This window comes from Catharus ustulatus, chromosome 32, assembly GCF_009819885.2.
Source record: "Catharus ustulatus isolate bCatUst1 chromosome 32, bCatUst1.pri.v2, whole genome shotgun sequence".
Classification (NCBI taxonomy): domain Eukaryota; kingdom Metazoa; phylum Chordata; class Aves; order Passeriformes; family Turdidae; genus Catharus; species Catharus ustulatus.
In genome coordinates, this window is record NC_046252.1 from 1,068,214 (window position 1) to 1,088,665 (window position 20,452).

The 20,452-nt window shown below is 63.8% G+C and overlaps 1 protein-coding gene across 1 annotated transcript in view; it reads left to right on the forward strand.

Annotated features, from left to right (window-relative positions):
* HUWE1 (HECT, UBA and WWE domain containing E3 ubiquitin protein ligase 1) overlaps positions 1-20,452 on the forward strand; it is a 168,024-nt gene that overhangs the window by 30,642 nt on the left and 116,930 nt on the right. The window contains 11 exon segments of the mRNA XM_033083465.1: positions 1,060-1,237; positions 3,500-3,591; positions 3,682-3,893; positions 8,205-8,262; positions 8,360-8,536; positions 11,087-11,332; positions 14,062-14,195; positions 14,844-14,974; positions 15,945-16,109; positions 17,440-17,656; positions 20,047-20,169. Coding sequence (XP_032939356.1) covers positions 1,060-1,237; positions 3,500-3,591; positions 3,682-3,893; positions 8,205-8,262; positions 8,360-8,536; positions 11,087-11,332; positions 14,062-14,195; positions 14,844-14,974; positions 15,945-16,109; positions 17,440-17,656; positions 20,047-20,169 — 1,733 coding nt within the window.

Here is a 20,452-nt window from a genome sequence, read left to right on the forward strand (position 1 = left end):
CACACTGTGTGCATTGCTCATCAGGGCTGAGTGTGGTCCCTCACCTGTCCTACCTGTCACCTGTGTCACCTGTGTCACCTGTCCTACCTGTGACCTGTCCTCGCATTTGTCACCTCATTTGTGCTCTCACTGTCTGTGCTGCCCCCACACCTGTTCCATGTCCTGGCCCCTCCCCTGCCCTGCAGGTGTTTGCTTGTGTGTTCCCTCACCTGTTCACACCCGCCCAGGTGTGTGTGCCCCTCCCAGGTGTGTGTGTGTGTGTGCCTGCCCCTCCCAGCTGTACCTGCCCCTCCCAACTGTCCCTGCCCCCCCAGGTGTGTGTGTCTGCCCCCCCAGGTGTGTGTGTGTGTGCCAGCCCCTCCCAGGTGTCCCTGCCCCACCCAGGTGTGCGTGTCCACCCTGCCCAGGTGTGTCTGCCCCACCCAACTGTCCCAGCCCCCCAGGTGTGTCCCAGCCCCCCAGGTGTGTGTGTGCCCCTCCCAGGTGTGTGTGTGCCCCCCAGGTGTGTATCCCAGCCCCCCAGGTGTGTGTGTGTCCCCAGGTGTGTCCCACCCCCCCAGGTGTGTGTCTGCCCCGCCCAGGTGTGTCTGCCCCACCCAACTGTCCCAGCCCCCCAGGTGTGTCCCAGCCGTCCCAGGTGTGTCTGACTGTGGCTCCCCCAGGTGTGTGTGCCCCCCCAGCTGTCCCAGCCCCCCCCAGGTGTGTCCCAGCCCCCCAGGTGTGTCTGACGGCAGCTCCCGCAGGTCCCGGCCACGCGGGAGGTGCTGGGCTCGCTGTCCCTGCCCCTCCCAGGTGTGTGTGTGCCCCTCCCAGGTGTGTCTGACCGCGGCCCCCCCAAGTTTGTCTGCCCCGCCCAGGTGTGTCTGCCCCACCCAACTGTCCCTGCCCCCCCAGGTGCGTATGCCTGCCCCACCCAGGTGTCGCAGCCCCCCAGGTGTGTGTGTGCCCCCCCCAGGTGTGTGTGTGCCCCCAGGTGTGTCCCAGTCCCCCCAGGTGTGTCCCAGTCCCCCCAGGTGTGTATCCCAGCCCCCCAGGTGTGTCTGACCGCGGCTCCCGCAGGTGCCGGCCACGCGGGAGGTGCTGGGCTCGCTGCCCAACGTGTTCAGCGCGCTGTGCCTGAACGCGCGGGGGCTGCAGAGCTTCGTGCAGTGCCAGCCCTTCGAGCGCCTCTTCAAGGTGCTGCTGTCCCCCGACTACCTGCCCGCCATGCGGCGGCGCCGCAGCTCCGACCCCCTGGGTGAGACCTGCTGGGGGATGGGGAGGGGCTGGGGGTACCTGGGGAGGGACTGGGGGTACATGGGGATACCTGGGGTACACCTGGGGAGGGGCTGGGATACCAGGGATACACCTAGGGAGGGACTGGGATACTGGGGACACACCTGGGGAGGGGCTGGGGACACCTGGGGATACCTGGGGGGCTGGGGGCACACCTGGGGTACCAGGGATACACCTGGGGAGGGGCTGGGGACACCTGGGGGGCTGGGGGCACACCTGGGGTACCGGGGATACACCTGGGGAGGCACTGAGGGCACCTGAGCACACCTGGGGAGGGACTGGGGACACACCTGGGGGCTGGGGGCACCTGAGGGGCTGGGGAGGGATTGGGGACACCTGGGGGGCTGGGGCCACTGGAGAGGGGCTGAGGACAAACATGGGGAGGGGCTGGGGACACCTGGGGAGCTGGGGACACACCTGAGGGGCTGGGGGCACTGGGATACCAGGGATACACCTGGGGAGGGGCTGGGGACACCTGGGGGCTGGGGAGGGACTGGGGGCACCTAGGAAGGGACTGGGGGCACACCTGGGGTACCAGGGATACACCTGGGGGGCTGGGGGCACCTGGGGTACTGGGGATACACCTGGGGAGGGGCTGGGGGCACCTGGGGAGGGGCTGGGGGCACACCTGGGGTACCAGGGATACACCTGGAGAGGGACTTGGGGCACTGGGATACCAAGGATACCCCTGGGGAGGGGCTGGGGGAACCTGGGGGGCTGAGGGGATGGGGACGCACCTGGGGGTCTGGGGACACATCTGGAGAGGGACTGAGGGCACCTGGGGGGGCTGGGGGCACACCTGGGGGGCTGGGGACACTGGGATATTGGGAATACACCTGGGGAGGGGCTGGGGACACACCTGGGGTACCAGGGACACACCTGGGGAGGGACTGGGGACACCTGGAGAGGAGCTGGGGACACTGGGGGCATCTGAGGAGGGATTGGGGGTACTGGGGTACTGGGGACGCACCTGGAGCGGGACCCCAGGGGCCTCTGGGGTATTGGGGACACTCCTGGGGGGGGACATTGGGGGCACTGGGGTATTGAGGGGGACACCTGGAGAGGGATTGAGGGGTTCTGAGGATTTGGGGGCACACCTGGAAAGGGACTGGGGGCACTGGGGGGGACACCTGGGGAGGGACACTGAGGGCACCTGGGATACCGGGGATACACCTGGGGAGGGGCTGGGGGTACCTGAGGATACCTGGGGAGGGGCTGAGGGCACTGGGGACACACCTGGTGAGGGGTTGGGGTACTGGGGAGGGACTGGGGACACCTGGAGAGGAGCTGGGGACACTGGGGGCATCTGAGGAGGGACTGGGGGTGCTGGGATACTGGGGACACACCTGGAGAGGGACAATGGAAGCACCTGGGGATGGGCTGGGGACACACCTGGAGAGGGGCTGGGGGCACCTGGGGTACTGGGGGACACACCTGGAGAGGGACACTGGAGGCTTCTGAGGGATTGGGGGGCACAGGGAGGGACCAGGGTGCTCAGGGATTGGGGGGACACCTGGAGAGGGACCCCAAGGTGCTCCTGGGGATTGGGGGGACACCTGCAGAGTCACCCTGGGGGGTTCTGAGGGATTTTGAGGGGGAGCACCCACAGAGTGAACCCAGGGGGCTCTCAGGGATTTGGGGGGCTCATGGTGATTTTGGGGGATCATCCACAGAGCAACCCTGGGGGGTTCATGGTGGGTTTGGGGGGGATGCCTGGAGAATGACCCCAGGAGGATCTCAGGGATTTGGAGGGCTATTTGGGGGGGGGGGTCACCCACAGAGTGACCCTGGGGGCATTTGGGGGGGTCCTTTTTGGGGGGGGGGGTCACCCACAGAGTCAACCCAGGGGTCGAGAATGACCCCAGGGGGCTCTCGGGTTTTTGGTGGGAGACCCAGAGAGTGACCCTGGGGGAATTTGGGGGGCTCTTTGTTTTATTGGGGATCACCCATAGAGTGACCCTGGGGGGTTCTCAGGAGTCTGGGGGGCTCTTTGTTACATTTGATCCCCCCCAGAACCCACCCCCCATTAACAAAACACCTGCTGAACATTTAATTAGTTTTTATTCCTTTTCTTGAGAGCATTTATGTTTATTTTAGTGACTACACTTTTTTTTTTAATCCCCAAAACTTCTGCACCCCCAAAATCTTCTCTGCACCCCCCAAAATATCTTCTGCACCCCCCAAAATCTCCTCTGCACCCCCTAAAATCTCCTCTGCCCCCCAGGTGACACAGCCTCCAACCTGGGCAGCGCCGTGGATGAGCTCATGCGCCACCAGCCCACGCTCAAAACCGACGCCACCACCGCCATCATCAAGGTGACAACCTCGGGGACACCTCTTGGGGGTGGTTCAGGTCCCTCCCTAAACCTGCCCTAAGCCCAGCCTAAAGCTCAGCCTCGTCCCCAGCTGCTGGAGGAGATCTGCAGCCTGGGCAGGGACCCCAAGTACATCTGCCAGAAGCCGTCGATGCAGAAACCCGACGGGACGGCGGCGGCGCCGCCCCCGCGCTCCCCCCACGCCGCCGAGGAGGCCTCGAGCGAGGATGAGGAGGAGGAGGAGGTGCAGGCCATGCAGAGCTTCGGGGCTGCCCAGCAGAGCGAGGCTGAGCCCAGCCAGACGTGAGAGATGTGGGCTGGGGGGAGTGGGGGGGTCCCAGGGGTCAGGGGAGGTCACCAAGGTGTCCCCAGGGTGTCCCCAGGGGTCTGGGGTGGCCTCGGGGCACTGGTGGGTCCCCAGGGGTCAGGGCGGGTCATTGCAGTGTTCCCAGGGTGTCCCCAGGGGTCAGGGCAGGTCACCAAAGTGTCCCCAGAGTGTCCCCAGGAGTCTGGGGTGGCCTCGAGGCACTGGGGGGTCCCCAGGGGTCAGTGCAGGTCACCAAGGTGTCCCCAGGGATCTGTGATGTCCCCAGGGGTCTGGGGTGGCCTCAGGGTACTGGGCGGGTCCTCAGGGGTCAAGGCAGGTCACCAAGGTGTCCCCAGGGTTCTGTGATGTCCCCAGGGGTCAGGGCAGGTCACCAAGGTGTCCCCAGGGGTCAGGGGTGTTCCCAGGGGTCAGTGCAGGTCACCGAGGTGTCCCCAGGGGTCAGGGGTGTCCCCAGAGTGTCCCCAGGGGTCTGGGGTGGCCTCGGGGCACTGGTGGGTCCCCAGGGGTCAGGGCAGGTCACCAAGGTGTCCCCAGGGTGTCCCCAGGGGTCTGTGGTGTCCCCAGGGGTCAGAGCAGGTCACCACGGTGTCCTCAGGGGTCTGGGGTGGCCTCGAGGCACTGGAGAAGTCCTCAGGGGTCAGGGGAGGTCATTGCAGAGTCCCCAGGGGTCTGTGATGTCCCCAGGGGTCAGGGCAGGTCACCAGGGTGTCCCCTGGGGTCTGTGATGTCTCCAGGGGTCAGTGCAGGTCACTGGGGTGTCCCCTGGTCACTGAGGGTGTCCCCAGGGGTCTGTGGGGTCCCCAGGGGTCAGTGCAGGTCACCGAGGTGTCCCCAGGGGTCAGGGCAGGTCACTGGGGTGTCCCCTGGTCACTGAAGGTGTCCCCAGGGTGTCCCCAGGGCTCTGGGCCATGCAGAGCTTCGGGGCTGCCCAGCAGAGCGAGGCTGAGCCCAGCCAGACGTGAGAGACGTGGAGTGGGGGGGCCTCGGGGCACTGGGGGTGTCCCCAGGGGTCTGGGGTGGCCTCAGGTCACTAGGGGATCATCAGGGATCAGTGCAGGTCACCAAGGTGTCCCCAGGCTGTCCCAGGGGTCAGGGCAGGTCATTGTAGTGTCCCCAGGGGTCTGTGGTGTCCCCAGGGCTCTGGGCCATGCAGAGCTTCGGGGCTGCCCAGCAGAGCGAGGCTGAGCCCAGCCAGACGTGAGAGACAGGGGCTGGGGGGGCCTCGGGGTCAGGGGAGGTCACCAAGGTGTCCCCAGAATGTCCCCAGGGGTCTGGGGTGGCCTCAGGTCACTGGGGGTCCCCCAGGGGTCAGGGCAGGTCATTGCAGTGTTCCCAGGGTGTCCCCAGGGGTGTGTGGTGTCCCCAGGGGTCAGGGCAGGTCACCAAGGTGTCCCCAGAGTGTCCCCAGGAGTCTGGCGTGGCCTCGAGGCACTGGGGTGTCCCCAGGGGTCAGTGCAGGTCTCCAAGGTGTCCCCTGGTCACTGAGAGTGTCCCCAGGGGTCAGTGCAGGTCACCAAGGTGTCCCCAGGGGTCAGGGGAGGTCATTGTAGTGTCCCCAGGGGTCTGGGGTGTCTCCAGGGATCTGTGGTGTCCCTAGAGTGTCCCCAGGGGTCTGGGGTGGCCTCAGGTCACTAGGGGGTCATCAGGGATCAGTGCAGGTCACCAAGGTGTCCCCAGGGTGTCCCCAGGGCTCTGGGCCATGCAGAGCTTCGGGGCTGCCCAGCAGAGCGAGGCTGAGCCCAGCCAGACGTGAGAGACGTGGGCTGGGGGGGCCTCGGGGTCAGGGGAGGTCACCAAGGTGTCCCCAGCGTGTCCCCAGGGGTCTGGGGTGGCCTCGGGGCACTGGGGGTCCCCAGGGGTCAGGGCAGGTCATTGCAGTGTCCTCAGGGGTCTGTGATGTCCCCAGGGGTCAGGGCAGGTCATCAAGGTGTCCCCAGGGGTCTGGGGTGTCTCCAGGGATCTGTGGGGTCATCAGGGATCAGCGCAGGTCACCAAGGTGTCCCCAGGCTGTCCCCAGGGGTCTGGGGTGGCCTCGGGGCACTGGGGGGTCATCAGGGATCAGTGCAGGTCACCAAGGTGTCCCCAGAGTGTCCCCAGGGATCAGTGTAGGTCACCAGGGTGTCCCCAGGGGTCTGTGATGTCCCCAGGGGTCAGGGCAGGTCACCAAGGTGTCCCCAGGGGTCAGGGGTGTTCCCAGGGGTCAGTGCAGGTCACCAGGGTGTCCTCAGGGTTCTGGGGTGACCTCGGGGCACTGGGAGTGTCCCCAGGGGTCAAGGCAGGTCACCAGGGTGTCCCCAGAGTGTCCCCCACGGGTCTGGGGTGGCCTCAGGTCACTGGGGGGTCCCCAGGGGTCAGGGCAGGTCAGTGCAGTGTCCCCAGGGTGTCCCCAGGGGTCTGAGGTGGCCTCAGGTCACTGGGGGTCCCCAGGGGTCAGGGCAAGGCATTGCAGTGTCCCCAGGGGTCTGGGGGTCATCAGGGGTCAGGGCAGGTCACCAAGGTGTCACCTGGTCATTGAGGGTGTCCCCAGGGGTTAGTGCAGGTCATGGAGGTGTCCCCAGGGGTCTGTGGTGTCCCCAGAGTGTCCCCAGGGGTCTGGGGTGTCCCCAGGGGTCAGAACAGGTCACCAGGGTGTCCTCAGGGGTCTGGGGTGGCCTCGGGGCACTGGGGTGTCCCCAGGGGTCAGGGGAGGTCACCAAGGTGTCCCCAGGGGTCTGTGGGGTCCCCAGGGATCAGTGCAGGTCACCAAGGTGTCCCCAGAGGTCAGTGCAGGTCACCAAGGTGTCCCCAGGGTGTCCCCAGGGCTCTGGGCCATGCAGAGCTCCGGGGCAGCCCAGCAGAGCGAGGCTGAGCCCAGCCAGACGTGAGAGACAGGGGCTGGGGGAGTGGGGGGGTCCCAGGGGTCAGTGCAGGTCACCCAGGTGTCCCCTGGTCATTGAGGGTGTCCCCAGGGATCAGTGCAGGTCACTGGGGTGTCCCCTGGTCACTGAAGGTGTCCCCAGGGTGACCCCAGGGGTCTGGGGTGGCCTCAGGTCACTGGGGAGTCCCCAGGGGTCAGGGCAGGTCATTGCAGTGTCCCCACGGGTCTGGGGTGGCTTCGGGGCACTGGGGGGGTCCCCAGGGGTCAGGGCAGGTCACCAAGGTGTCACCTGGTCATTGAGGGTGTCCCCAGGGGTCAGGGCAGGTCACCAAGGTGTCACCTGGTCATTGAGGGTGTCCCCAGGGGTCAGTGCAGGTCACCAAGGTGTCCCCAGGGGTCAGTGCAGGTCACCAGGGTGTCCCCAGGGGTCTGGGGTGTCCCCAGGGGTCAGGGCAGGTCACCAAGGTGTCACCTGGTCATTGAGGGTGTCCCCAGGGGTCAGTGCAGGTCACCAAGGTGTCCCCAGGGGTCAGTGCAGGTCACCAGGGTGTCCCCAGGGATCTGTGGTGTCCCCAGGGGTCAGGGCAGGTCACTGAGGTGTCCCCAGAGTGTCCCCAGGGGTCTGGGGTGTCTCCAGGGATCTGTGGGGTCATCAGGGATCAGTGCAGGTCACCAAGGTGTCCCCTCATCATTGAGGGTGTCCCCAGGGGTCAGAGATGTCCCCAGGGGTCAGGGCAGGTCATTGTAGTGTCCCCAGGGTGTCTCCAGGGGTCTGGGGTGTCCCCAGGGATCAGTGCAGGTCACTGTGGGGTGTCCCCAGGGGTCAGGGCAGGTCATTGCAGTGTCCCCAGCAGTCTGTGATGTCCCCAGGGGTCAGGGCAAGTCACCCAGGTGTCCCCTGGTCACTGAGGGTGTCACCAGGGGTCAGGGAAGGTCACCAAGGTGTCCCCAGGTCACTTTGGTGTCCCCAGGGATTAGTGCAGGTCATTGCAGTGTCCCCAGGGGTCTGTGATGTCCTCAGGGGTCTGGGCTGGCCTTGGGGCACTGGGGGTGTCCCCAGGGGTCAGTGCAGGTCACTGGGGTGTCCCCTGGTCACTGTGGGGTGTCCCCAGGGATCAGGGCAGGTCAGTGCAGTGTGCCCAGGGGTCTGTGGTGTCCCCAGGGGAGCAGGGAAGGATCTGGGGGAGCAGGGAAGGGGCTCAGCCCTGAGCAAAGGAACCAGGAAGGGAAAGTGAGGCTGGGAACGAGCAGAACCTTCCAGAAAGGATCCAACAGGGCGGCATTAAAGCCCAGCCTGGCTGTGACACTCGGTGACAGGGTGGTGACAAAGTCACAGGGGTCTCTCCCAGCCTCATGAGCTCTGATTTTGTGTCCTGGGGAGGGGTCACACCCCCCTCACCCCCCTGACACCCCCTCCCCTGTGCTGCAGCGTGGTGGGCACTGAGGAGCGAATCCCCATCCCCCTCATGGATTACATCCTCAACGTGGTGAGCCCCAGCCCCCTCCCCCTGCTGCTGCTGCTGCTGCCCACCCCTCTTTTATTTTAATTTTTATTTTAATTTTAATATTTTCCCCCCTCCCCAGATGAAATTCGTGGAGTCCATCCTGAGCAACAACACCACGGACGATCACTGCCAGGAGTTCGTGGCGCAGCGGGGACTGCGCCCGCTCGTCACCATCCTGGGGCTGCCCAACCTGCCCGTGGACTTCCCCACCTCTGCAGCCTGCCAGGCCGTGGCTGGGGTCTGCAAATCCATCCTGGTATGGAGAGATGTGTGCTGGGGGGCTAAAAATCCATCCTGGGGGGTTAAAAATCCATCCTGGGAGGTTAAAAATCCATCCTAGGGGTCTGCAAATCCATCCTGGTATGGAGATTTCATCCTGGCTGGGGGTAAAATCTGTCCTGGGGGGTTAAAAATCCATCCTGGGGGGTTAAAAATCCGTCCTGGGGGGTTAAAAATCCATCCTGGTATGGAGAAATCCATCCTGGGGGTCTGCAAATCCATCTTGGGGGTCTGCAAATCCATCCTGGTGTGGAGAGATGTGTGCTGGGGGGGGTAAAATGTGTCCTGGGGGGCTAAAAATCCATCCTGGGGGGTTAAAAATCCATCCTGGGGGTCTGCAAATCCATCCTGGTATGGAGATTTCATCCTGGCTGGGGGTAAAATGTGTCCTGGGGGGCTAAAAATCCATCCTGGGGGGTTAAAAATCCATCCTGGGGGGTTAAAAATCCATCCTGGTATGGAGAGATGTGTGCTGGGGGGGGTAAAATGTGTCCTGGGGGGCTAAAAATCCATGCTGGGGGGTTAAAAATCCATCCTGGGGGGTTAAAAATCCATCCTGGTATGGAGAGATGTGTGCTGGGGGGCTAAAAATCCATCCTGGGGGTCTGCAAATCCATCCTGGTATGGAGAGATATGTGCTGGGGGGCTAAAAATCCATCCTGGTATGGAGATTTCATCCTGGCTGGGGGTAAAATGTGTCCTGGGGGGCTAAAAATCCATCCTGGGGGGTTAAAAATCCATCCTGGGGGGTTAAAAATCCATCCTGGTATGGAGAAATCCATCCTGGGGGGTCTGCAGATCCATCCTGGGGGGTTAAAAATCCATCCTGGTATGGAGAGATGTGTGCTGGGAGGCTAAAAATCCAGCCTGGGGGGTTAAAAATCCATCCTGGTGGCTTAAAAATCTATCCTGGGGGGCTAAAAATCCATCCTAGGGGTCTGCAAATCCATCCTGGTATGGGGATTTCATCCTGGCTGGGGGTAAAATGTGTCCTGGGGGGCTAAAAATCCATCCTGGGGGGTTAAAAATCCATCCTGGTATGGAGATTTCATCCTGGCTGGGGGTAAAATGTGTCCTGGGGGGTTAAAAATCCATCCTGGTATGGAGAGATGTGTCCTGGGCAGTTAAAAATTCGTCCTGGGGGGTTAAAAATCCATCCTGGTATGGGGAAATGTGTGCTGGTGGGGGTAAAAATCCATCCTGGGGGGTTAAAAATCCATCCTGGTATGGGGAAATATGTGCTGGGGGGCTAAAAATCCATCCTGGGGGGCTAAAAATCCATCCTGGGGGGTTAAAAATCCATCCTGGTATGGAGAGATGTGTCCTGGGGGGCCAAAAATCCATCCTGGGGTGTTAAAAATCCATCCTGGGGGCCTAAAAACCCATCCTGGGGGTCTGCAAATCCATCCTGGTGTGGAGAGATGTGTGCTGGGGGGGGTAAAATGTGTCCTGGGGGGTTAAAAATCCATCCTGGTATGGAGAGATGTGTGTTGGGGGGGTGGGGATGTGTTCTGGGGGGCTAAAAATCCATCCTGGTGTGGAGATTTCATCCTGGGGCAGGGGGAAATCCATCCGAGGGTGTGGGGATGTGTCCTGGGGGGGTGAAAATCCATCCTGGTGTGAACCCTGATGACGCCCTCAGTGTCCCCTGTGTGTCCCCAGACCCTGTCCCATGAGCTCAGGAGGGTTCAGTGACCCCTCAGTGATCTCAGTGTCCCCTGTGTCCCCTCAGACCCTGTCCCACGAGCCCAAGGTGCTGCAGGAGGGGCTGGTGCAGCTCGAGGCCCCTCAGTGTCCCCTCTGTGTCCCTTTTCCTGTCCCCAGACGCTGTCCCACGAGCCCAAGGTGCTGCAGGAGGGTTCAGTGACCCCTCAGTGACCCCAGTGTCCCCTCTGTGTCCCCAGACCCTGTCCCACGAGCCCAAGGTGCTGCAGGAGGGGCTGGTGCAGCTCGAGGCCCCTCAGTGACCCCTCAGTGACCCCTCAGTGACCCCAGTGTCCCCTCTGTGTCCCCCCAGACCCTGTCCCACGAGCCCAAGGTGCTGCAGGAGGGGCTGGTGCAGCTCGAGGCCCCTCAGTGTCCCCTCAGTGTCCCTTTCCTGTCCCCAGACCCTGTCCCACGAGCCCAGGGTGCTGCAGGAGGGGCTGGTGCAGCTCGAGGCCCCTCAGTGTCCCCTCAGTGTCCCTTTCCTGTCCCCAGACCCTGTCCCACGAGCCCAAGGTGCTGCAGGAGGGTTCAGTGTCCCCTCTGTGTCCCTTTTCCTGTCCCCAGACCCTGTCCCACGAGCCCAAGGTGCTGCAGGAGGGTTCAGTGACCCCAGTGTCCCCTCTCTGTCCCCTCTGTGTGTCCCCAGACCCTGTCCCACGAGCCCAAGGTGCTGCAGGAGGGGCTGGTGCAGCTCGAGGCCCCTCAGTGACCCCTCTGTGTCCCTTTTCCTGTCCCCAGACGCTGTCCCACGAGCCCAAGGTGCTGCAGGAGGGTTCAGTGACCCCTCAGTGACCCCAGTGTCCCCTCTGTGTCCCCTCAGACCCTGTCCCACGAGCCCAAGGTGCTGCAGGAGGGGCTGGTGCAGCTCGAGGCCGTGCTCTCAGCCCTGGAGCCGCTGCACAGACCCATCGAGGCCCCCGGGGGCTCGGTGCTGCTGCGGGAATTGGCCGGGGCGGGGGCTGTGGCTGATGCCACCCTGTCAGCCCAGGCCACCCCCCTGCTGCACGCCCTGACCGCTGCCCACGCCTTCATCATGATGTTTGTGCACACCTGTAGGGTGGGGCAGGTAAATAAAGGGGCTGGGATGGGGTTTGGGGGGGTTGGAGTGGGGTTTGGGGGGTTAAAAGGGGCTGGATGGGGTTTAGGGGATACCTGCAGGGTGGGACAGGTAAATGGGAGGAGCTGGGATGGTGTTTGGAGGGGTTGGGATGGGGTTTGAGGGTGCTAAAAGTGGCTGGAATGGGGTTCAGGGGATACCTGCAGGGTGGGGCAGGTAAATAAAGGGGGTTGGGGGGGTTGAAATGGGGTTGGGATGGGGTTTGGGGGGGTTAAAAGGGGCTGGGGGCTGGTTGGGGGATATCTGCAGGGTGGGACAGGTAAATAAAGGGATCTGGGATGGAGTTTGAGGGGGTTGGGATGGGGTTTGGGGGGGTTAAAAGTGGCTGGGATGGGGTTTAGGGGATACCTGCAAGGTGGGACAGGTAAATGAAGGGGCTGGAATTGGGGTTGGGATGGGGTTTGGGGGGGTTAAAAGGGGCTGGATGGGGTTTAGGGGACACCTGCAGGGTAGGACAGGGAAATGAAGGAGTTTGGGGAGGTTGAAATGGGGTTGGGATGGGGTTTGGGGGGGTTGGGATGGGGTTTGGGGGGGTTAAAAGGGGCTGGGATGGGGTTTGAGGGAGTTGGGATGGGGTTTAGGGGGCCTGGAATGGGGTTTAGGGGGGTTGGAAAGGGGTTGGGGAGCTTGGAAAGGGGTTTTGGGGAGTTGTAATTGGGTTTAGGGGACATTGCAGGGTAGGACAGGTAATGGAGGAGGGGTTTGGGGCAGTTTGGGGGATACCTGCAGGGTGGGGCAGGTAAATGAGGGGGCTGGGATGGGGTTTGGGGGGGTTGGGATGGGGTTTGGGGGGGTTTGAGGGGGTTAAAAGGGCCTGGAATGAGGTTTGGGGGGATAGAATGGGGTTGGGATGGGGTTTGGGGGATACCTGCAGGGTGGGACAGGTAAATGAGGGGGCTGGAATTGGGTTTGAGGGGGTTGGGATGGGGTTTGGGGGGGTTAAAAGGGGCTGGAATGGGGTTTGGGGGGTTTGAAATGGGGTTGGGATGGGGTTTGGGGGATGCCTGCAGGGTGGGACAGGTAAATGGTGGGGCTGGAATTGGGGTTTGGAGGGGTTGAGATGGCGTTTGGGGGGTTAAAAGGGGTTGGGATGGGATTTGGGGGATACCTGCAGGATGGGACAGGTAAATAAAGGGGCTGGGATGGAGTTTGGGGGGGTTGGGATGGGGTTTGGGTGGTTTGAAATGGGATTTGGGGGGGTTTGGGGGGTACCTGCAGGGTGGGACAGGTAAATGGGAGGGGCTGGAATTGGGGTTTGGGGGGGTTGGAAAGGGGTTGGGAGACTTGGAAAGGGGTTTTGGGGAGTTGTAATTGGGTTTAGGGGACATTGCAGGGTAGGACAGGTAAGGGGAGGGGTTTGGAGGGGTTGAAAAGGGGTTGGAGTGGGGTTTGGGAGGTTAAAAGGGGCTGGAATGGGGTTTAGGGGATACCTGCAGGGTGGGACAGGTAAATGAGGGGGCTGGAATGGGGTTTGGGGAATACCCAGATAATGGGAGAGGTTTGGAGGGACTGGGATGGGGCTGGAATGGGGTTGGAATGGGGTTTGGGGGGTTTGGATGGGTTTTTGGAGGGGTTAAAAGGGGCTGTGGTGGTTTGGGGGATACCTGCAGGGTGGGGCAGGTAAATGAGGGGGCTGGGATGGGGTTTGGGGGGGTTGGGATGGGGTTTGGGGGGGTTAAAAGGGGCTGGAATGGGGTTTGGGGGGTTTGAAATGGGGTTGGGATGGGGTTTGGGGGATACCTGCAGGGTGGGACAGGTAAGGGGAGGGGCTGGAATTGGGGTTTGGGGGCGGTTTGGATGGGGTTAGAGGGGTTAAAAGAGATTGGAATGGGGTTTGAGGGGGTTGGATTGGAGTTGGAGTGGGGTTTGGTGGGGTTGGGATGAGGTTTGGGGGGGTTAAAAGGGGCTGAAATGGGATTTGGGGGACACCCAGATAATGGGAGTGGTTTGGAGGCACTGGGATGGGGTTTGGGATGGGGTTTGAAGGGTTAAAAGGGGCTAGAATTGGGGTTTGGGGGGGTTGGGATGGGGTTGGAGTGGGGTTTGGGGGGGTTGGCATGAGGTTTGGGGGGGTTAAAAGGGGCTGGGATGGGGTTTGGGGGGATTGGATTTGGATTGGAGTGGGGTTTGGGGGGTTAAATGGGATTTTTGGGGGGTTGGAATTGGGTTTGAGGGACACCTGCAGGGTGGGACAGGTGAGGGGAGGGGCTGGAATGGGATTTGAGGGGCTGGGATGGGGTTGGGGGGGTTTAAATGGGGTTTTGGGGGATTGGAATGGGGTTTGGGGGCTTAAGAGGGGATTTAGGGGACACCTGGAGGGTGGGACAGATAACCAGGGGGGACAGAAATGGGGTTGGGACGGTTTGAATGGGGTTTGGGGGGGTTTAGGATGGGGTTAGAGGGGTTTGCAGTGGGGTTTGGGGGATTTGGAATGGGGTTGGGGAGCTTGGAATAGGATTTGAGGGGTTGGAAAGGGGTTTGGGGGTGTTTGAGTAGAGTTTGGGGGGGTTGAAATGGGATTTTGGGGACTTGAAGAGCTGTTTGTGAGGGGCTTTGGGAGTTTGGAAAGGAATTGGAAGGAGGTTTGAGGGGGCTTGAAAGATGTTTGGGGGGTTTCAGAGGGGCTTGGGGAGGAGTCTGGGGTCTCACAGGGGTTTGGGGTCCCCTTGTCCCCCCAGAGTGAGATCAGAGCCATCTCAGTGAACCAGTGGGGATCCCAGCTGGGGCTGAGCGTGCTGGGCAAGCTGAGCCAGCTCTACTGCTCCCTGGTGTGGGAGAGCACCGTGCTGCTGTCCCTCTGCACCCCCAACAGGTACTGGGAGCACTGGGACGGACTGGGAGGGACTGGGAGGGACAGGGGGGCACTGGGAGGGACTGGGAGCACTGGGCTGAGGCTCCCTGGTGTGGGAGAGCACCGTGCTGCTGTCCCTCTGCACCCCCAACAGGTACTGGGAGCACTGGGACGGACTGGGGAGGCACTGGGAGGGACTGGGGGGGCACTGGGAGGGACTGGAGGGCACTGGGAGGGCACTGGGAGGCACTGGAGGGGCACTGGGAGGGACTGGGGGAGCACTGGAGGGCACTGGGAGGGACTGGGCTGAGCCAGCTCTGCTGCTCCCTGGTGTGGGAGAGCACCGTGCTGCTGTCCCTCTGCACCCCCAACAGGTACTGGGGGCACTGGGAGGGACTGGGGGGGAACTGGGAGGGACTGGGAGCACTGGGAGGGACTGGGAGGGACTGGGGGGGCACTGGGAGGGACTGGGGGAGCACTGGGGGACACTGGGAGCACTGGGAGGGACTGGGCTGAGCCAGCTCTGCTGCTCCTTGGTGTGGGAGAGCACCGTGCTGCTGTCCCTCTGCATCCCCAACAGGTACTGGGAGCACTGGGAGGGACTGGGGAGCACTGGTGTGGCTCTGTGGTGCCCCCCCAGCCCCATGACCCCCCCCTGTGCCCCCCCAGCCTCCCCCCAGGCTGTGAGTTTGGCCAGGCTGACATGCAGAAACTCGTGCCCAAGGAGGAGAAAACGGCGCCCAGCCCCCCCCAGGGCGGCCGCAGGGCAGGTGGGGATTGATGGGGGGGGTTGGGGGGATGTTGGAATGGTTTGGGGGGGCTGTGTGGGGATTTATGGGGGTCTCTGTGGGTTCCCTTTTAGGGTCTCTGTGGGGTCCCTTTTGGGGGCGTCTCTGGGGAAATGGGGGGGGGGTCTCTGTGGGGTCCCTTTGGGTGTCGCTCTGGGGTCCCTTGGGGTGTCTATGTGAGGTCACTTTGGGGTCTCTCTGGGGTCCCTTTGGGGTCTCTGTGGCGTCACTTTGGGGGTCTCTTTGGGGTCTCTGGGGTCCCTTTGGGGGTCTCTTGGGGGCCTCAGCGGGTCCCTTTGGGGTCTCTTTGGGGTTTCTGTGGGGACCTTTGGGGATCTCTTTGGGGATCCCTTTGGGGTCTCTGGGCTCCCTTTGGGGTCTCAGAGGGTCCCTTGAGGGTCTCTGTGGGAATGGGGGGTCCCTTTGGGGGCCTCTTGGGGGTCTCTTGGGGGTCTCAGAGGGTCCCTTTGGGGTCTCTGGGGTCCCTTTGGGGTCCCTTTGGGGTCTCTGGGGTCCCTTGGGGGTCTCAGAGAGTCTCTGTGGGGTCCCTTGGGGGTCTCTGGGGTCTCTCTGGGGTCCCTTGGGGGTTTCTGTGGGAATGGGAGGGTCCCTTTGGGGTCTCTGGGGTCCCTTTGGGGTCTCAGAGGGTCCCTGTGGGGGTCTCTTTGGGGTCTGTGGGGTCTCAGCTGGTCTCTCTGGGGTCCCTTTGTGGTCTCTGGGGTCCCTTTGGGGTCTCTGGGGTCCCTTGGGGGTCCCTTTGGGGTCTCTGTGGGGTCCCTTGGGGGTCTCTGTGGGGTCCCTTGGGGGTCTCTGGTGTCTCTCTGGGGTCCCTTGGGGGTTTCTGTGGGAATGGGAGGGTCCCTTTGGGGTCTCAGAGGGTCCCTTTGGGGTCCCTTTGGGGGTCTCTTTGGGGTCTCAGCTGGTCTCTCCCCACAGAGGGCGAGCCCGAGGCCCCAGGCCCGGCGGGAGGGGCGGTGGGCAGTGACCCCCCCCCCAGCCCAGGGGCTGCTGGAGGGGATGGGGCTGGAGGGGGAGCCCCTGGCCCCCATGGAGACGGACGAGCCCAGCGCCAGCGACCCCAAAGCCAAGGCCAAGATCACCCCGGCCATGGCTGCCCGCATCAAACAGATCAAACCCCTGCTCTCGGGTGAGGGGGGGAAAAATGGGGCTGGGGGGTGAAAAAATGGGGGTGGGGGTCTGGAAATGGGGATGGGGGGTGAAAAAAGGGGGATGGGGGGTAAAAAAATGGGGAATGGGGTCCCAAAATGGGACTGGGGGGTAAAAAAATGGGGCTGAGGGGTCTGGAAATGGGGATGGGGGGCTCTGAAAAGGGGTCAGGGGGTCCAGAAATGGGACTGGGGGATAAAATAATGGGGATGGGGGTCTGGAATTGCCCTGAGGGTCCTGTCCCCTGTGTTCCTCCCTGTCCCCCCAAGAGTCTCACACCCTGTCCCCCTGGTGTCCCCTCAAGGGTCTCACCCTGTCCCCTGTGTCCCTTTGGTGTCTCCCCGTGTCCCCGCAAGGGTCTCACCGTGTCCCCCTGTCCCCCTGATGGTCTCACCGTGTCCCCCCTGTCCCCCCGAGTGTCTCACCCTGTCCCCCGAGGGTCTCACTGTGTCCCCTCTGGTGTCCCCCTGTGTCCTCCCGAGGGTCTCACCGTGTCCCCTGTGTCCCCCTGGTGTCCCCCCTGTCCCCTCGAGGGTCTCACCGTGTCCCCCCGAGGGTCTCACCATGTCCCCCTGTCCCCCTGAGGGTCTCACCGTGTCCCCCCGAGGGTCTCACCGTGTCCCCCTGTCCGCCCGACAGTCTCACCGTGTCCCCCGAGTGTCTCACTGTGTCCCCCGAGTGTCTCACTGTGTCCCCCTGTTCCCCCCAGCCTCGTCTCGCCTGGGCCGGGCTCTGGCTGAGCTTGTCCCCTGTGTCCCCCTGGTGTCCCCTGTGTCCCCCTGAGGGTCTCACCGTGTTCCCCGTGTCCCCCCGAGGGTCTCACCGTGTCCCCCGAGTGTCTCACCGTGTCCCCGTGTCCCCCCCAGCCTCGTCCCGCCTGGGCTGGGCTCTGGCCGAGCTTGTCCCCTGTGTCCCCCTGGTGTCCCCTGTGTCCCCCCGAGTGTCTCACCGTGTTCCCCGTGTCCCCCCGAGGGTCTCACCGTGTCCCCCTGTCCCCCGGGGGGGGTCTCACCGTGTCCCCCCTGTCCCCCCGAGTGTCTCACCGTGTCCCCCCCAGCCTCGTCCCGCCTGGGACGGGCTCTGGCCGAGCTTGTCCCCTGTGTCCCCCCAAGTGTCTCACCGTGTCCCCTCTGTCCCCCCGAGTGTCTCACCGTGTCCCCCCGAGTGTCTCACCGTGTCCCCCGTGTCCCCCCGAGTGTCTCACCGTGTCCCCTGTCCCCCCCAGCCTCGTCCTGCCTGGGCCGGGCTCTGGCCGAGCTTGTCCCCTGTGTCCCCCTGAGTGTCTCACCGTGTCCCCCTGTCCCCCCCAGCCTCGTCCCGCCTGGGCCGGGCTCTGGCCGAGCTCTTTGGGCTGCTGGTCAAGCTGTGCGTGGGCTCCCCGGTGCGGCAGCGCCGCAGCCACCACGCGGCCGCCGCCGCCCCCGCGCCCACCGCGGCCGCCAGGGCCACGGCCTCGGCCCTGACCCGGCTGCTGACCAAGGGGCTGAGCTGGCAGCCACCCCCCTACACCCCCACACCGCGGTTCCGGTGAGTGACAGGGACAGGGGACAGTGGGGACAATGGGGGGGCAATGGGGACAGGGGGGCAATGGGGGACAACGGGGACAAGGGGGCAGTGGGGGGTCAACAGGCAAAGGGGACAATGGGGACAGGGGATGGGGGGCAGTGGGGACAAGGGACAGTGGGGGTCGGGAGGGTAAAGGCGACAGGGGACAGCGGGGGGGCAGTGGGACAGGGGGGCAATGGGGACAGGGGGTATCAGAGGGCAATGGGGGGATGGGGGGGCAGTGGGGACAGGGGACAGGGGGATGGGGTCAATGGGGGGTCAGGGGGACAATGGGGACAGTGGGAATGGGGGGACAAAGGGGACAATGGGACAGGGGGCATAGGGGACAGTGGGGACAGGGGTCAGTGAGGGGGTCAGGGGACAGGGGGTAGTGGGGGGGCAGGGGGGCAAAGGGGACAGTGGGGACAAGGAGGCAATGGGGGTCAGGGGACAAAGGGGACAGTGGGGGCAGTGGGGGGACAGGGTGACAAAGGGGACAGGGGGCAATGAGGGGTCAGGGGGCAAAGGGGACAGTGGGGGCAGTGGGGGGACAGGGTGACAAAGGGAACAGGGGGCAATGAGGGGTCAGGGGGCAAAGGGGACAATGGGAACAGGGCAGCAATGGGGGCACAGGGGACAAAGGGAACAGTGGGAACACTGGGGCAATGGGGGGTCAGGGGGACAAAGGGGACAGTGGGGACAGCAGGATGGGGGCAATGGGGATGGGGACAGCAGAGCAGTGGGGACAGCAGGGACAGGGGACAATGGGGACAGCAGGACAGTGGGGATGGGGGCAAAGGGGACAGTGGGGCAATGGGGACAGGGGGGGAATTGGGAGGCAGTGGGGGGATCAAGGGGGCAATGGGGGGACAGTGGGACAGTGCGGGGACAGGCGGGCAATGGGGGGTCACGGGGGCAAAGGGGGCAGTGGGGACAGGGAGGCAATGGGGGGGACAGTGGGGACAGGGGGGCAGTGGCAGGGCAGGAGGGCAAAGGGGACAATGGGGATGGGGGGATGGGAGCAGTGGGAACAGCAGGGACAGAGGGGACAGGGGGGCAGTGGGGGGGTCAGGGGGCAAAGGGGACAGTGGGGCAATGGGGACGGGGGGGGAATTGGGGGTCAGGGGGGCAGTGGGGACAGCAGGGACAGGGGGATGGGGGCAGTGGGGGGTGAGAGGGCAAAGGGGACAGTGGGGACAGGGGGACAATGGGGGGTCAGGGGGATAAAGGGGACAGTGGGAACACTGGGGCAATGGGGGCTCAGGGGGGAAAAGGGGACAATGGAGATGGGGGTCATAAGGGGGCAAAGGGGACAATGGGGACAGCAGGATGGGGCAGGGGCAATGGGGCAGTGGGGTTCAGGGGGGCAAAGGGGACAGTGGGGACACTGGGGCAATGGGGGGTCAGGGGGACAAAGGGGATAGTGGGGATGGTGGGATGGGGGCAGTGGGGATGGGGACGGGGGGCAATGGGGACAGTGGGGACAGCAGGGATGGGGAACAATGGGGACAGCAGGACAATGGGGATGGGGATGAGGGGCAATGGGGACAGTGGGGACAGCAGGAATGGGGGACAGTGGGGACAGCAGGACAATGGAGATGGGGACAGGGGGCAGTGGGGACAGTGGGGACAGCAGGGATGGGGAACAATGGGGACAGCAGGACAATGGGGATGGGGATGAGGGGCAATGGGGACAGTGGGGACAGCAGGAATGGGGGACAGTGGGGACAGCAGGACAATGGAGATGGGGACAGGGGGCAGTGGGGACAGTGGGGACAGCAGGAATGGGGGACAATGGGGACAGCAGGACAATGGGGATTGGGGGGCAGTGGGGACGGGGAAAATGGAACAATGGGGCAATGGGGACAGCAGGGATGTGGGACAGTGGGGACAGTGGAGCAGTGGGGATAGGGGGGCAATGGGGACAGCGGGGACAGCAGGGACAGCAGGAGGGCAATGGGGTCAGGGGGACAGTGGGATGGGGAGGACAGGGGCATGGCGGGGACAGCAGGACAGCGGGGACAGGACAATGGGGACAGGGAGATCGCAGGGACAGGGGGGACAATGGGGACAGCAGGGCAATGGGGACAGCAGGCAGGGACAGGGGTGGGTCTGCCACCTCTGGGGTGAACCTGGGCAGGGACAGTGCCAGGGACAGTGCCACGGTCAGTGCCCGGTGCCGTGGCTGTGCCCAGTGCCGCGGTCAGTGCCCGTGGCACACCCGGTGCAGCAGTCAGTGCTCATGGCCGTGGTCAGTGCCCGGTGCTGTGCCCAGTGCCCATGGGCAGTGCCCGGTGCTGTGGTCAGTTCCATGCCCTGTGCCGTGGCTGTGCCCCGCTCAGCGCTGTCCCTGTCCCTGTCCCTGTCCCCAGGCTGACGTTCTTCATCTGCTCGGTGGGGTTCACGTCCCCCATGCTGTTCGACGAGCGCAAGTTCCCCTATCACCTCATGCTGCAGAAATTCCTCTGCTCCGGCGGCCACAACGCCCTCTTCGAGTGAGCTGGGCACTGGGCGCGGCTGGACATTGACTGCACAGTGACCACACAGTGACCACTGACCGTACACTGACCACAGAGTGACCACTGCGCAGCTGGGGACAGCTGGACACTGACCACTGACCGTGCAGTGACTGCACACTGACCACTGCACACTGGGCACGGCTGGGCACGGCTGGGGACAGCTGGGGACAACTGGACACTGACCACTGACCGTGCACTGACCACACAGAGACCACTGACTGCACAGTGACCACACAGTGACTGCACATTGACCACAGAG